Source organism: Gobio gobio, assembly GCF_949357685.1.
Source record: "Gobio gobio genome assembly, chromosome: 7".
Lineage (NCBI taxonomy): Eukaryota > Metazoa > Chordata > Actinopteri > Cypriniformes > Gobionidae > Gobio > Gobio gobio.
This window is the reverse complement of record NC_137103.1, coordinates 19,985,554-20,003,221: the sequence shown is the minus strand read 5'-3', so window position 1 is coordinate 20,003,221 and position 17,668 is coordinate 19,985,554. Positions and strand designations below refer to the sequence as shown.

Below are 17,668 nucleotides of genomic sequence, written 5' to 3'. Positions count from 1 at the left end.
GTTAATAAACTGAGAGTTTAAAGTATATGTGACGGTAAGTTAACCTTGCTTTCTGGAATACCCCCCTGATCAGTGTAGAAATTACCCCCTTTTTAAGGAGAATCCAAAAATAATGTAGAATGAAAATTTGCACCTCCATATATAAACTGACATTCATTTTGAATATGCTTAAGACACAATACTATAAGCCTGTTTCCAACACAGATTTTACATAAATATGTAAATATGATAAATACAGATTAATAAATCTCACAATTTAAAGTTTGCATTAAACAATTCAGATGTAAGGGTTGTAGGACCTGTATTCTGACCTTTTTATACTGTATTTGTAAAGCTTTGGAAACAGATGCGGCCTACTTTTTAAGTTATCTTGGTTATGAAAGTATTTTCCTTATTTATTTCCCATTTTAAACTTTGATTTTAAGCAAAAAATAAAATATAATAATAATACATACATACATTAATTAATAAAAATGCAAATAAAATGAAGTAAAAAGACAAAGGTACTACACTGTGTAACATCATTAATAATGAGTGAATGAACTACAGTTCCATAAAGCATTACAAATTATTTTATTGAATTTAAAACAATAGAAAAAATATAAAACTGTTGATTATAAATCGAAAAGTACAAAAAAGTATGCATATCACCTAAAAAGCTTCACTGTAGGTGCTTGTCCAAAGGAAAAAAAATAGTACATCAAGAAAAATTAGGCACACTATGACTGCAAACACTGTAATAAACACAAAATTGTGATTGTGGGATGCAAACTCACAATCCTGACTTTCTTTATACTTTGGTATTTGTGAAGTGTAAAGTTGCAATTGTCTGTGGCAGAAACAAGCTTCCATAGAATATTGCCTAGTGAATTCCTCCATTGGGGTTTATGCCTGGAAAGTCTGCCGGCGTCATTTAGATTGCATTAGATTGTGCCATTAATCTGATGTCGTGTGCAGGTTGAGCATATGATGTGTTTGCACCAAAACGTTAGATACACCATGGGTGGGTTATTATGAAGCATTGGTATAATCACAATCTTCCAGTTCTGCGTAGGTGAGACTATTTGCTGACGTATAGCATGCTGTGCTGAGCTTTTTAAACCGGTCTGTACATAGAATGCATTTGGTCTTACCATGAGAAGCATGTGGGACGTGTATCATCTGTTCCATGGCCTCAGGCGAATAAATAGATCACCCATGCTGGATGACTGAAAGCACATACTCATGATGTTCTGAGAGGTGGAATGTTTGGCATTTTGGATCCATCAGATGGATGCAGACAGAAGAGCACAACAATGGATAAGACTTTAGATGCATTAGAAATAGAGCAACAGAGGCCACCCACTTTTTAAGCTATCTTGGTTTTGGAAGTATTTTCTCCATTTATTTCCCATTTTACATTCAAACAAGTAAAGTGCTACATAGTTAATGATATGCTAAATCCCGCCTAGCATGGCTCCACCCTCCTACTTACTTCCGCTCAATTTTCGTTCAGTACTCCGTCTGGGGTATATATATATTGCGGTATATTCTCTGGTTTTCCCCGTTCAAAATTTAACCGGTCCAATCAGCGAACAGAGGGAGTGGCTGAGAAAGATGATGTTGATGTTGTGCGCTAGTTTGAGATGACATACGTCATAACCAAATGTTAGCAATTGATTATGGCAGATTTAGAGTGGCTCTGGGCAGATCCAATTAGTTTTAAACTTCAACAGAGTACCTTGACAGAAGTTAAAGGTAGATTAGAATGATCTAAAACACGTTTGTCCAAATTTGTTTAAACTTTCTTTATATGTCAATACATAATTAAAATGTAAGTACTCTGAAAAAGAGAGTATAAAAATCGAGTGACTCTAGACTTTTTAATCTGCAATAAACACCGCTCATTATTTTCGTCCGGGACGAAACAAGTGATTGGCTTGTTTGTAGAGAGATTGACTCTCTCTCTCGCTACCATGGCTACCGCCGCTTTTGCTACAGGATACATGCGCGCATCCCAGTGTTGCCAAGTCGGGCTACTTCAACACTGTTGCCGCGGGCTGTTTTTCATGTCCGCGGGTTGAAGCGACCCCAATTATGTGATATTTTGGACCGGGATTTGCGAATTTTATCAGGCAGCCCTACTAAAAAGACACGTATTTTACCCCCCTAATACGATTTTTACCAGAGAAACACGATTAGGCTTGTTTTGGGCTAGTTTTGAGTAGCAATTGGGCGGATTTTGTTGTGAAAACCTGGCAACCCTGGCGCACCCGTTTGATTTGAAGAGTTCAAGAGGCTGTATCTACTGGACAGGTAATCTTTCATTTTGATTATACATTTTTTTGGTTTATGTTTTCATGAAGCATGTCTCACTAGCACACGTAGCTGCCTAATATAGCTAACATAACATTACTTAGCATAAAGTTACAATGTTATACACTTAGCGAGCCATTAGTAGAGATGATATATACTCAATATGCTTGGCTCAAGTTGATCGCTGTCGTGTTGAATTTCGCAAAATGTAACTTTAGATAACAAAATGCATGTGTAAAAGCTAGTACACCGCATCCAGGAACTTTTTTTAGAACTAAGATAGCTTTAGCTACTACCCTCTGTCTAAACTCTTTTACCATGTTCACCGGGAACTTTACCTGCACGTTTATTTCGGCCCTTGGTTTGTTTTTATATTCTCTACCTATGTTTACTGATGTTTTTATCTTGTATCTGTGTGTGTCATAGACACTGTGTTGTGTGTGTATTTTAAACTTTGTATCGTTATTCTAGCTTGATAGTGAGTACTAAAAGACATCTTATTTGTTTATATTCATAATGATAAAGTTAGATTTTTTTGTGATAGATTTGTGACAGAATATGTGATTCTGACATGATGTCACTACATGCACTCCGCTCCTTCTTCTCCGCTCGTCTCGGGTAAATAATGCGTCTTTCAGCTGAGCGGTTGGCGTAGCGCGTTCATGTGTTTTGGGGGCGTGGCTTTGGAAAGAGCCCAGAAGGGAGAAGGTGGAGGGAATGGAAATAATGAGCTGTCTTTAAAACAGTCGTGAGAGGTCTACAGACACTCAATTTTTATACTTTCTTTTTCAGAGTACTTACATTTTAATTATGTATTGATATAAAGAAAGTTTAAGCAAATTTGGAAAAAACGTTTTTTAACCAAATCTTACCTACCCTACCTTTAATGCTAGTCAATGGAGAGTGACCAGAGAGTCTGGTAGGACCAGGCTAAAGCCGCCCACATGTTGACGTGATTCATTACAAGGTACTTTGTGATGTAAGAAACACAGTCGATTTCAAACCGTGTTTTTGAGACTGTCTTTGGTTCACTGGACTTTTAAGGTGAAAATAATAGCAATGATGTTGACTTATGAATTTGCTCATGGTTTGTCTTAAAGCACATTAAAAGCACCACATATAAACAACATTAAAAATCTGGCTAATCAGATCAATCTTGACACACTGCTGACAGAAAAACAACAACTATTTGGATATTGAAGTTGAATCATCTGTAAAGCTAAAAGTAATAATAAAACCAATTCACTTCAAATTGATTTATCAGTTTTACTTCCTTGAGAGCATTTGGAAACCATCAAGACTCCTGCCAATGCATAACACATTTAAGATCCTTTTCTTTCTTTTTTGTTTTTTACATTTCGATCATAATAGACTCCAATTTTGAAATAGCCCACTTGTTTGGGAGTGGATGCCATCTAAATAATTTAGAAATGTCAAGTGAGTCCATGAATTATAAAGAGCAACATGGATTGTGGTGTAAATATTTCATAGTATGTGAAAGTGAGCCAGATTCTCCATGGGTTGTTGATAATGACCAGTGGGAGAGAAGCACAGACTGATAGGAGGAGAGATGTGGCAGTTCTGTTGTTTTTCAGCTGGCTATGCTTTACCCCACACTGTGTTCTGGACCTTATGAGGGAGGAGATGATACTATATCGAGTCGTGTTTGTGATGCTACATTGCCTTCACACTAAGGACACATTAGCCGCAGTGAGATGAGGGAGGGATACTCTTTCTTAGTATGCATGTGTTGGATTTTTCACCCATAGGAAAGAAAAATCACAAATGAGATCTTGGCTGAGATCTTTGAAAGAGAAAAAAAATGCTGCCTCCGCAGACAGCATACGGAGGTAGGAAGGGAACAAGGCATGTCCGACTGCAATGATTGTGTCACATCCTGTCTACTGACATACCCTCATCTGATTTTTGAAGGTAGCATAGATCCTTCGCTGATATCCCACAAACCTGCTTCCAAAATGCTTTGGATTCATGACAGATAAGAACAAAAATAAAAATGGCATCTAAAAGTTGCATTTGATGGCCAGTTTGTTTGGAAATGTAGCTACATTTTTGACCAGCTTTTTTTACTTTTGACATGAAACTTTTTCCAGCGAGAATTAAATATTATAGTATTTAAATATTTGCTTAGTTATCACATCAAGCCAAGGCCGTAACCGCATCTTGAACATTGAGGGGGACCAATTTTTCATAAAGCAGAAAGAAACAGAACAAGGAAAGTCTAGGTCTAATTCTATTAGGCACTGACAGAGGCAGAACAGCCGTCAATAAAATAAATTTTAGAGTGCAGACTTTTTGCATTGTCTAATTCTATTTGGGAAATAATAATTTCAAACTATTTGCATATAACATTTGCATGAATTTGCATTAAAACAAGCATTTACTTTTATTTGTATGCCTAATATGGCGAAAACTTAAAACGTTTCTTTTCACACGCAGTTAGGAATTACATTAATTACATAATTAGATTTTTTTCAAATCAAAACGGACATATCTGTTTGCATCACTATATATTACTGTCGGTCGTTTAACATTTCTATCGTAAAACATGTATTGAATGTTTCACTATTTACATCTTTCACTTTTACACTGATGCTTCGTGCTGGAATTCACACGCTGCTTCTTTGAACGGTAAAGCCCGCCTACTTTGATTTGATTGGTCAACTCAATCATTTCAATCACTGTTGGACCGCTGAGGCAGACCAGACTAAAAATGTAACTTTTAAACCTTTTTGTCATCCTAACAACATACAGAGCACTGTTTAATGGAGTGCAGCAGAGCAGTGCAAGAATTTCAGATATTGTTTGGGGACAATTTGGCCATTTCTAATTATTGGGGGGGGATTTGTTCCCCTCAATATCTATGGTGGTTACGGCCCTGCATCAAGCCAACTTCAAAGAACTAGTGGCGATGAAAGATGACTGTTTTGTTGCCTCTTGTCGGCTGAGTCTCGTCCAAAAAGCTGCGCTTCAACACACCAAAAGGACTACAGGCGGCTGTCAACTAACACATGCGTTCTGGGACTGGGTGTAAGTAAATATCTCTCTATATCACCAGGTATCAATAGTCTATTTTTGTCATTCGTCAAAATGGGAAACCAAAAACCAGGACTGCAGATATACAACCCGTAAACAAAGCAGCGCCTGCTTACCATTTTGAATATCAATCACGCTGATCACGTTCTTCATTCCTGTTGGCTCTTGTTATTATGAAAATATTCATGCATTCAAATGCTTACGTAAGATGTAAACTTATGACAGCCTTCTGTCTGTACCGTCTTGACTTCTTTTTTCGCTTTCATCACTTCTATTAGTGCACTGACTCGTTTGCTAAGCTGAGCAGCCAGTCAGAGTTCTCTCTCTCACCGACTGCCCAACGCCTATTTAACATAATGAATTGACCCTAAAAACCCTGACAGCGTCCAACTAGAGCCAACACCGAGGAACACACTAAAAAAACTAATCTGACATGAGCCCGACATTGCCCTTCGGCCGACTGTCAGCTTGTCCCAGCCTTTAGATCATTAGACTTTTATGCTTCATCAGAAGCCTTTCTGAAATCAATTTTGGGAGGTACCTTCATGCGCAAATGTTGCCTGCAAAGTCATTGCCTGATAGGGCAGCAAAGCAACAAGTCAGCTGACTAAGCTTTTGGACGCAGCCCTTGTTAATCTTTCAGTTGTTTCCCCTAAACCAAGGGTGTCCAATCCTGCTCTTGGCAGAGTTTAGTCACAGCCCTCATTACTGTAAACAAACCTGAACCAGCTAATCATCAGGATCACCAGAAACGTCTAGGCAGGTGTGTTGGAGCTAAATTCTGCAAGACGGTGGACCTCCAGGAGCAAGATTGGACACCCTTTCCCCAGACTTTATTGAGATGATTTGGAGAACAAATAGAGACATTTGCTTATGTTTCTCCACATGTTGAGAGCAGTGGTTCTCAACCCTGTTCCTGGAGAAGAACCAGGATTAAGAACCACTAGAGTTCCAGAAAAGATCACAGCAACATCTCAAAATGTGCTCAGATTTGCAAACATGCCAAAATCTGTAATCAAACATCAAAGATTTCAAACTCAAAGATTTTAAACTCAAATATTTCTTAAACATGTTACTGTAAGTCAACAATTGTCAAGAAATTTAGGAGAAACATCTAAGAAAATTTTGAAACTTAAATTAAACATAGGCCAAAATGAGAATTCTCAGAATTCTTAGGGGCCATTCACACAGATTGCATTTTTTTTGGTTTAGAGATGCGAAAGCAAGGTGCATTTAAAAAAAAAAAACACAAAAAAAAAACTTTGAACTACTTTTAACTTGATTTATGCATTTTTAGAATGCCATGTCATGCATGAGACACACCGAAAGATGTAAGACAAGCACAACGGTCAAACACGTTTTACACTGAAGAATGCATAATGCAAAATTGCTTTCTTTGTGAGCTTTGAAAAAAATGACTTCTGAGCAATACACATGTGCACACGTCAAGCAATATTTGTCTCATGCATTTATGTATGCAGTATGCAGGTAAAAATCTGTATGTTTTATTATAATGTGGCACATTTCAGAGTGAAACAGAATATTCAATATGACAAAACGTAGGGCAGAGCTTGATTTTATGCATCGGGAATTGATTGAATCCCCCTTTTCTTATGATTGGATCATGTAAAGTGGCGTTACCAGAATGGGAATGTCATCTCACAGACAGAGCAAGTTTTTAAAATTTGATGAAATATTATGAAGTGTGTGCATGCAATGTCACACACAATAACATACACCCATAAATCATGTACAAAAAGACTTTTAAAAATGCATTAACCCTGTAAAGGCTGACATATAAAATAATAGTAAGAAAAATCTATACATTTTAAAGGTGCAGTGTGTAGTATGTATGAGGATCTATTGACAGAAATGCAATATAATATACATCACTATTTTTTCAGTGGTGTATAAAGACCTTACATAAGGAACTGTTATGTTTTTATTACCTTAGAATGAGCTATTTCTATCTACATACACCGCAGGTCCCCTTACAGTGAAATCGTAATTTTGTGCCGCCATGTTTCTACAGTAGCCCTAAACGGACAAACTGCTCTTTAGAGCACTAGCTACTCTCTGCTGTCTCAGACGACATCTTTGTCCTGTGTCGGCCACCTTAGCTTCTCTATGTGCTTCGAAAGGGAGGGGTGAGCGGTGGACGGTTGCAATTCCCAACCTCACCACTAGATGCCGCTAAAATGTACAATGAATAAACATTCATCAAAAGCCTCATGTATCATTTAATATGTACATTTTAACATGATTTAAGTTGTTTTAGTCCATTTAAGGGATAGTTCACCCAAAAATGAAAATTCTGTCATCATTTACTCACCCTCAAGTTGTTCCAAACCTGTATGACTTTCTTTGTTCTGCTGAACACAAAAGAAGATATTTTGAAGAATGTTTGTAACCAAGCAGATAGAGCGACTACCATAGTATGTTGGTACTATCCCTTTAAGTGTTCATCTTTAAATATTAATAATAATTTCATCATTCTTACATTTTCCATGTACCACGACCTGAAGGTGGACATTTTTACAATTACACTAAATGGTCTTTTACTTGCTAAAAAAGCGTAAACTATCAGAAATTTGCATATCAAATGTGATACAGTGGGATCTAGGGTTAAGTGCGTTTATTGCACATTGTGAAGCGCCTGTGACGTTTCTGATGCCTCATATTTTTCAACCGGAGATGCAAGCCATTATCCTGAGAGTTAAAATCCAAACACTTTTTCACCAGATATCCATTTCCTGCAACTAAAACGTAAACACATTAACACCGTGCCTAATCAAAGTTGTGATATGATTGTTTCTCAATTAAAGGGAATTGCATCGTGCTCCTAAGTTGATATCCGTCTGTCAGATTTGAATAATGTGCTGTGGTTTAGAGTGGCAGAGAGGAATGCATTTGGCATACTGATGATACTTCAGTCTCACAGCCCTGCTGGGGATAGAGCACTGCGCTTTCGCCACATATGGGTTCCATTATTCCAACCCGTATTAAACAGCTTAATGCCCCATCTCCCAGATTTTGATTTCCAGGATGATATAATGCGTGAGGATAGAGAGTGCTGGAGGATGGGATGTGATCTGTCAAGGGGGGAGGGGGTCGGATCTCACACACACACACTGTGACCCATCAGCTGATGACATGTGTCATTCTGATGGAAGACTGATGGGTCAGCTGTAAGTCATTCTGCGCGGCTGCACTGACAGAATGTCTCAAAGTGGCTTTAAGGAGCTACACGTCCTTGAAGGCTTTTCCTGCAGTCTTGCTAACGCAGCTGTAAAAACGATTGGACCCGGTGTGATGGTAAGAGTTGGCACATTAGGATCCGATAATAAGAGTTAGGATACTGTTATATTTCTTTATATTATATTATCATTACTATTTACAGCTTCGCTCTATCTGAGGAGGCATTTGTAGCTATGTGTTTGGCTGGAGCGCTGGGAACCGAGCTTCCTTCCTCAGCTGCATTAAATGAATGCTTGGTCTGGAATTGCCACAACTGATTCCTGGTTCTGTTGTTTTCTATTCTTTCAAAGATTGGAGGAACATGTTCACTTAATCTTGCTTGTGTCTACATGATATGATAAGACGGCCTTCTTTGTATACATTGATTATTATCAGCATCTGTTGTCTCTTCACAACAGACAAGAACAGAACAAACCAGTTTCACACTTTAAACTAAATGATGGAGTTTATAAGACTAGTTTACACTTTTCTATACTTTAAAAAATCTGTGTTTGTGCATAAATGTCAGTATTGTGTGTTTTAGGTGCAAAACTTTAATGTAGGAAACTTGTCCAAGATAGGCTAATTGATATTCGTCAGTCATATGCTCGTCGGGTGAATCAGTCTGTCTAAATCCCTCCTTTCCACGAGCTGCTCTACTCTGATTGGCCAGACCGGCCCAGTCTGTTGTGATTGGTCTATTGCTTGCAGCACATGTCGGAAAGGAAACACTCATTACCATAACTGAACTTCAGCTCCGGGGGCTTCCTCAGTTCTCAGCGATTGTACACACTGTAAAGACAGTAACAATAATATCGATTTTACCATATCAATCCGAGAGTCCAATGCTGAAACATTGGAAGGACTAGTTATTCAACTTGAACCTCCATCGCAAGGACAACTTGAGCAGGACGTTTTTCAGTGATACGATACTCAGTTTGAGGTACATTATGAGATGTTTCAACTCTAACTCCTCATCATAAGCATTAACTAGTGTATGTCCATCAACAAACCCATGTATATATTTCTAATTTGTTGCGGTGCACATGCGGGAACTATATCAATAACAGCGCATACGTTAGCCCAGCACTAATGTGAATGACTGATGTAAAATTATAGTTTGTAATATAAATCTTGTGCCACCCTTTATATTTATTCAAAGTAGTAAGAACTACAGACAATCTGCATTTATAGACAGTTTTAGGTAATAGTGGCTCACAACTAGGGCTGTGCGATATTGAAGAAAAATGCGATATGCGATATCCTTGTTAAATAATGCAATATGCGATACGATATTGCTTAAAGTGTGCTTTAAATACAAATTATATTTAAAAAAATATTTAAGAAATGAGAATACCATGTGTTTCACATTCTTTCTGGGAAAAGAAAGCATCGCAACAACTTCTGAAAGTGACCAGCAGTGCTTTAGCAAAAATGTATGTCACAAATCTGACAATATCATTTTAACATCAATGTAAACAAACAAAAAATGTAATGCCGATATTTAAATATTTAAAAATAAGAACTAAAAACGGTAGTCTTCACATTAATTAAATATACACTAATAACATAATAAAGCTACAAAGGTTATTCAGCCAAGAGCAGTGAGTGATTTTCTCTTGTTCTTTTGTTGTTTGACAGACAGCAGCAGGTTTACTGTATTAGCAGGTTTACTGTATTAGCAGGTTTACTGTATTAGCAGGCTGTCACTTTAAGACCTAATGCACGGATCCTATTGACACGCATTCGGTTTCTTTCCCCGAATGATATCATTCACTTAAAGCATAACCGACTGTGTTTACATGAATACTCATCAAGACAGCCATTTTGACATAACTGTGTATGTATTTGACAGTGTGAGTGTGTAAAAAGGCACAAAACAGAACTGAAGGGACACTTTCAGAGAGGCGGCTTGTGCGCACGTTTCGGTGTGTGTGTCAGACAGCGCAAGACTGCAAGGAGTTGTTTTTCGCAAGTTATTGCGTTTAATAACTCTTTTTAATGTCAAACAAGTCACATTAGTAACAGTCATGTGCCCAGTCTATTCTCTGCTATATGCGTCAACCTAAAATGTACACTTTTCACAATGTTGAAGTAGCCTATTAAAATCATTCAGATATTGCGTGCCATTGCGATATGCATATCGCGATATGTACATTTGCGATATTTCGATAATTTTGATATATTGCGTAGCCCTACTCACAACTGCTTAGCAGAAGTATTTCAGTAAGACATTAATAATGTGAGTTAGCTGGTTAGCTGGAAACGTACACAAAATAAAAGACAAAACTACGTATTTTGAACACCCGGTAGAAAATATATACATCAATAATTATTCATACTTATCCAAATAAATGCAAAGTCCAAATAAACTGGGTACTGACCCATCTTTCAAGAGCAAGTGTTTTGCGAATTTTGAACTTTGAGAAGCAGCCGTCAGTAAAATGACGTGTTTGTGGGGAGGTCAAGTTGTTCGTATTATGCAAATGTCTTAACAAGTGACGTAGAACCGTCACGCAGGATTCGAATTACAGAAGACTTGTTTAGGCGGTTTAGAGTCGATTCTTTCTTTTGGGAGACAACTTTATTTATCGTTCACTTTCGACTTTCACAAATAGCCTATCACACACTGCATGAAAGGGAATATTCAAAAAACCATAATAGGGGCACTTTAAGTGATGAAAGGTAAATCTGCACATGTGGCCTTATTGGAATGTTTCAGTATGACATACCATGGCACCAAGTTGTTATAAATACATACTAGTGACATCATTACGCATTGACAAAAGAATGGCTGCAATCATTTTTTAATTGTTTCATAGAAACAAACCGTCTGAAAGAACCAATTCGAGGAAATGAATCAGATTTCGCATCACTATTAGCAAGTGACCAAGAGGCAAATGAATAATTAGCTCTATTAACTAAAAAAAGCAATTAAAGAGGAGTCGGGTCTCTTTGATAGAATGCGTTGAGAATCGAGAATCTTTTTTATTGATTCTGAGGCGTTGCAAATAGAAAATCGATTCCAATTGAGGAATCGATTCTCAGCGTCTCAGAATCTATTCTTTTTTTGGAAAGGAGTCCCAGAGCTACTGAATGACGTCTCAGCTCTCACATGGTTTTGTTGTTTGTGTGTGCTGCAGGTTCCTCTGAATGCTGTTATGAGTTCCTGAGTGTGCCGTTCTCCCCGGCCAGCTGTCTTGGAAGAGCCAGGGCTCAGGTGACAGCAGTGGCACCCAGAGAAACAAACACTGACTACCGGCCATGGCGAGCGGTAACTAACCTCCTCTAATTATGTGCAGAACTTGCCCTGTTTAGCAGACCAGTCAAACCACACATGCTTCCAAAACTTAGTAAGCCGCATACGTGGGCAGCATTTTAAACACGCTAATGATGTGGAAACTCTTCCAAACGTAGGCAGCATGATTATGCTTTCTTCTCGTTATCTCGTTATAGCAAATCCTAGAGCAGGCTTGCATGTGTCCTTTGTGGAAAATGCAATTCCAGAATGCCCTGCATTGAGCTCAATGGGGGGAAAAAGTCAGTAAGATTTTTTTTTGAAGAAGAAGTTCATACTTTTATTCAGCAAGAATGCATTGAATTGATCAAAAGTGACAATAGAGACATTTCTGTTGTTACAAAAGATTTCTATTTCAAATAAACGCTCTTCTTTGAAACTTTCCATTCATCAAAGAATCCTGAAAAAAATGCATCAAGGTTTCACAACTGTTTTCAACATTAATGATAATAAGAAATTCAGTACTGCAACATAAACAGTTTGAAACAAAAATAGTTCAATATAATTAAAATGATGTGCATGCTAGCATGTTCAGAGTAAGGAGCTATTAGCTTTATGAATACCACTCTCTATTGAAATCTGTGAGTCTCCCTATTTCCTGACTGTACATTGTACATTTTCTCTATGACATACAATTATTTACAAATACTGTATTTATATCTGTTGCACATTTAAATGACAGTGGTATCAAAGCCATCTAGGACATTGTGTACTAATTTACGTAATCTTTTGTTTCTATCTAAATAGGCTTAGGCTATACACTGTTGTGGTAAATCGAACATAATGTATTACATATTGTTGTTTTTTATTGTAAAATATCAAAGGGCATTTTCATACCAATGGACTTTTTCAATGGAGAATAAAGCAGTATTACATTGAAACAGTGTTAGTTGTGATTGTCTGCTAGCCTGACAAGCCAGACACACATCAAGATGTTGGGTCTGGGAACACAGCATTGGCAGGGCTCAATCCGAGGGGTGGGATAAACGGTTGTCTTTCAAATTCCCTCTGCACACAATAGGATAGCGCTACAACCAATCAAAGCAATGAAGAAGGTGAAGCAGAGCTAGTTGATAGATTAAACTGTTCGCCAGCTTCTTTGTTTTCAAGTAGCATGCGGAACCGGCGCAACTCTACCATCATTATGCTAAGCCCTTCCACCGACTCTATACACGATGTGATTGGCCTTACTAGAGTTTGGTTTTTCCAGCTCGCAAGCCAACGGAGAGTTGCTAGATGCCCTGGCTGAAAATTATATTTGCTGCTGCTAGGGTGCGTCTAGATTTCTAGGCTGAGCATCTCTGGACTTGAATTGAACACCTCTGAACTAGTTCAAGTGATGTCAAGCATATAGCCAGGTTATGCTCAGGTGAACACATACAGTACATGCAGCTGTTCAACCAGTGTGTGATTTGAAGATAGTGTCATTTTGCATGAGAGTCTAAGGCCACGTTTACACAGCAGCAGAATACGGCTCTCCGTCCTGTATTTGAGTGCTTAAAAGTGTTACATTCACACAGTTCAGTTATTTACAGGAGTGACAACCGCGTTCTGTAACCCAACTCACACCTATAAATTTGCAGGACTTACAATTGCATTCCTGGAAAATTGTGCTGCCTGAACAGAACCAGACTGGACAACTAGTTGTGAGAGAGAGCCACTCTGCGTGTGTTGCAAGTTCTCAAGTGTGGTTGACAGAGATATGTGCTGTGTGTCATCTGAAGGTTTTAGATGCTGTAGTGTACACTGTTGACCTCTCGGTGCTGCTCCCGTCAGTTTTGAGTTATACGTGCAACTCAAATGTGGACCATCACCATATATAAAAGCTGCTGTCAGTTAATGTAGATTTGACGGATGAACTCAAAGATAGATTGGACTCTTGTCGTGTCAAAAGTAAAACGACTTTCTGGTTTTATTGATGTCGCCATCTGTGATATACTTTGGTCACTGTTGTTATAGTACTGGTAAGAGAATACTGGCTTCACATCCATTGACTCTACTCTGAATTGCTGAGGTGAACGGGACATTTTGAGACTCATACTTGTAAGTAAATGAGGCTGTCAATCCCAAATGTAGCCTAATAGACTGTATTCTCTTTTGCAGCAGCAGACAGCATCAGCAGTTTGGGAACCGAGCAGAGCCACATCAACGTTCCCGTGGCTGATCCTGGTGCCTGGGCCACCGCCATGAACAACCTGGGCATTGTGCCGATGGGCTTAACCGGGCAGCAGCTGGTATCAGGTGAAGCCTTGCGCCCTCCCTACAGTGTGCTAATCCTTGTGTTTCATCCACAGCTCTCTGCTCTTCCCTTTCACGGCAAGGGGAATAAAAGGCAGATATTAAATTGGGGTTCCCATATTCCCCCTCTGGCAAGCTGCACAGGCACCAGCTTCCCCTGCCAAATATGTGACCTTTAGAAGCAGAACTACACATTGGATTTTATATTGAAGCATGTTACAGTTTGTTGAGCTTTATTCTTCAGCTGAGACGCTAGATTGTTGTGGCTCTGAAAAGCCCACTGCCTGGTTTGACGGTGGCACCTACCGCTTTCTTGCCCTGAGCACTGGTCTCCATTGAAGCTTTGTAGAGATTGTCCGAGAGCTGGACAGCTCTCTTCATTGCTGATCGTCAGCAGCCATCTGCAATCAGTCATCATAACAGGTCTGCTGCTTTTGTAAATGCCAGTTGCACACACACACACACACACACACGTTCGGTTTCCATGTTTTATGGGGACATTCCATAGATGTAATGTTTTTTTATACTTTACAATCTGTATGTTCCCTTTACACTAACACTTACCCTAAAGTCAAGTCAAGTCAACTTCATTTATATAGCGCTTTTAACAATGCAGATTGTTTCAAAGCAGCTTCACAGTGTTAAACAGAAAAATAATGCAACAGAATTTGATTCGGCCGTACAGCCGCTCCGGAGAAAACGGTGATGTCATCTAGCTCATTTAAATTATCATACAGTGACAATGTGGGCAGATCAGTAATTTAGTTAATGTATTTAATTTAGTTTAGTCATTAAATGTATTTGGATATTTAGTTGAAAATTTTGTGTCCCCAACTGAGCAAGCCAAGCCAAAGGCGACAGTGGCAAGGAACCAAAACTCCATCAGGTGGCATAATGGACCCACAGCCAACTGTCTGCTATTTTTGATTATTCTGTATGATTTATAAGCTTGTTTCCTCATGGGGACCAAACAAATGTCCCCACAAGGTCAACATTTTCTGCTATTACTATACTTGTGGGGACATTTGGTCTATTTGGTGTTACTTCAGTCTTCAGTGTCACACTATCCCTCAGAAATCATTCTTATATGCTGATTTGCTGCTCAATAAACATTTATTATTATTATCAATGTTGAAAACAGTTGTTGCTTTATACTTTTGTGGAAACTGTAATACATTTTTTAGGATTTTTTGGTGTATAGAAAGTTCAATAGCATTTGTTTGATCCAGAAATATTTTTTTTAACATTATAAAGGTCATTTTTTTTATGTATAAGTAGCTTGTTACTGGAAAAACTCAATTTTAAACCAAATAAAACTGAAGAATGCTGTTAAGCTAGTAGCGTTGCTACTTTTTTGTTAACAATTCCCCAGCACTGGCACTCAAGACAGTTTTTGAGACAAATAAATTATCTCCTTGGTTTGCATCCTATTATAATTAATATCATGCTAAGGGAAGCCGTGGATTGAGGCAAATTAGGCTCAGATTAAAATGCATGAGCCGATATTTCAGATCATGATTATTTATGAGAATTTGAGAAGGCACAAGTCATTTGAATTGCATATAGGTTTTTTTTTCTTGGGTGATTTCAGAAATCATCTAAGAATGAATATTAAAACTATTATCCTCAGCTTCCCAGCTAAAGCCTTTGGTAATACGCCACAGCTGAAAGAAAGCAATTCACATGAGGATTTTATATACGGTATCCTCTTTCTTTCTGCACTGAAAAAAATGGTGTGTTGGATTTACTTGATTTAATCATGTACATCGGTTCCACATGATTCAATTAAGTTAAAAAAACATAATTTGTTCACATAATTTCAACATAATGGAATTAAGTAATTTTTAAGTAAGCGAATTGAGTAGTCTTACAATGATTTTTATATATCGGCTCCCTAACAACAGTGGTGCACACGGGGGCTTGAGACCCTGCCTCTTTAACCAAAACACATGTTTATTTTTGTATAATTTTGTTGTCACTTGACTGATCTATAACACAGTACTCAGTAGCTTTCATCATATTTGCCAGCAATAGCACATCATATATGTGCTAAATGTGAAATGCTCTTTAATGACATGTGCTGAGTCAGTCCACAGTCTAAGCAATCGCGCCGCTCTTCTCCATTATGGTAACCCAGTGTAATTTAAATGGTTCGAATAATTCCAACATAATTAAACATTAAACACTAATAAACAATAAAGTCTCCCCCTTTTTCTCATTTTGCCCCAAAACACATAAAATAACACTTAATTTCAACAATTTTACTCTAGTCGTCAAGTCCCAAGCAAAGCATGCTGGGAACTACAGTTTCAGAAAAAATCATTTTCGAGTACTTAATTGGTTCACATTCACTCCAAATAATTTAATCTAGTAGATTGCACCATTTAGAGAATTACATTAATCGAAAGCAATGAAATCAAGTTTAGAAGAGAAACACAAATTTGTTGCGTAGATCACAAATAATACGATTAAGTAAATTGGACAACATGTGTTTTCCTGTTTTTTCAGTGTGTGTTTCTTTCACACACACACATGTAGTACATGCAGGCTTCCAGCGATATGCCTCTAGATAGCTGAAAGAGGATTTTGTCACACCAGCACAAGTACTGGTCTTTGAGGACAAACAGACTGGAAAGTATCTGGTTCCAGAAGGACTATTATGACGATGACAGAAATTCCAGCTTTAAGGGAATGATTGGAAAAGATTTGTCTGGTTTCTGTTGAATATAACAGATTATGCTGAAATAGCCTCTGAGTCTTTGTTTTAATTTCCCTCAGCAGGGTTTCCAGGCACACTTCAACATCACACATATTGCTTATGACACACACACACACACACACACACACACACACACACACACACACACACACACACACACACACACACACACACACACACACACACACACACACACACACACACACACACACACACACACACACACACACACACACACACACACACACACACACACACACACACACACACACAGCTTCTATTTTGTCCCATATCTGCTCATAAATTTGCTGCTCGCAGAACAGATGCCCACTTGCACAATTTTCGCAGGCAGTTTCATTCTCAGCATTTCAGCACATTTTCTATTGATTATAAATGTTTATTTGCACCAGCTCATTAGAAGACATGATTTGTCAGAAAAAAAAAATTTCAGATGGTTGTATCCCGCTGGATTGGTGAGGCACAACAATGAATACGACTCTAAATATAGATGATTTTCCTGCAGTTACGAGTTGCTTTTGTTGCGGCTCCATTGTGAGAGTTTTACACTGAGCATGCTGGAGATTTGGGTTCAGAATGGGTGTAAGCCCTGAATGTATGAATTTATAGATTTACACAAGATTCACCAAGGCTGCTTTAAGTGGCTTAGAAGAAGAAGAAGGAAATGAAAACTAAAACCCAAATCAGGCTCCACCAGAACAGTCGCTTGCATTCACGATGACCTATTTAACAAAGAAACATCTTCCTGAGTGCTGTTTACGGAAGCACTAGGACCTAGAAAGTTGTGAAGACAGCAAACAAGGGCAGAG

General features: G+C 38.2%; 1 protein-coding gene across 2 annotated transcripts in view; it reads left to right on the top strand.

Moving 5' to 3' along the window:
• enox1 (ecto-NOX disulfide-thiol exchanger 1) overlaps positions 1–17,668 on the top strand; it is a 157,821-nt gene that overhangs the window by 79,462 nt on the left and 60,691 nt on the right. Inside the window, exons 2-3 of one of the 2 annotated variants that reach the window (XM_079821157.1) lie at positions 11,730–11,860; positions 13,988–14,125. In XM_079821157.1, coding sequence (XP_079677283.1) covers positions 11,851–11,860; positions 13,988–14,125 — 148 coding nt within the window. In that variant the 5' untranslated portion in view covers positions 11,730–11,850. The remainder of the gene's footprint in view (positions 1–11,729; positions 11,861–13,987; positions 14,126–17,668) is intronic. The other variant, XM_079821158.1, reaches the window with a different exon arrangement.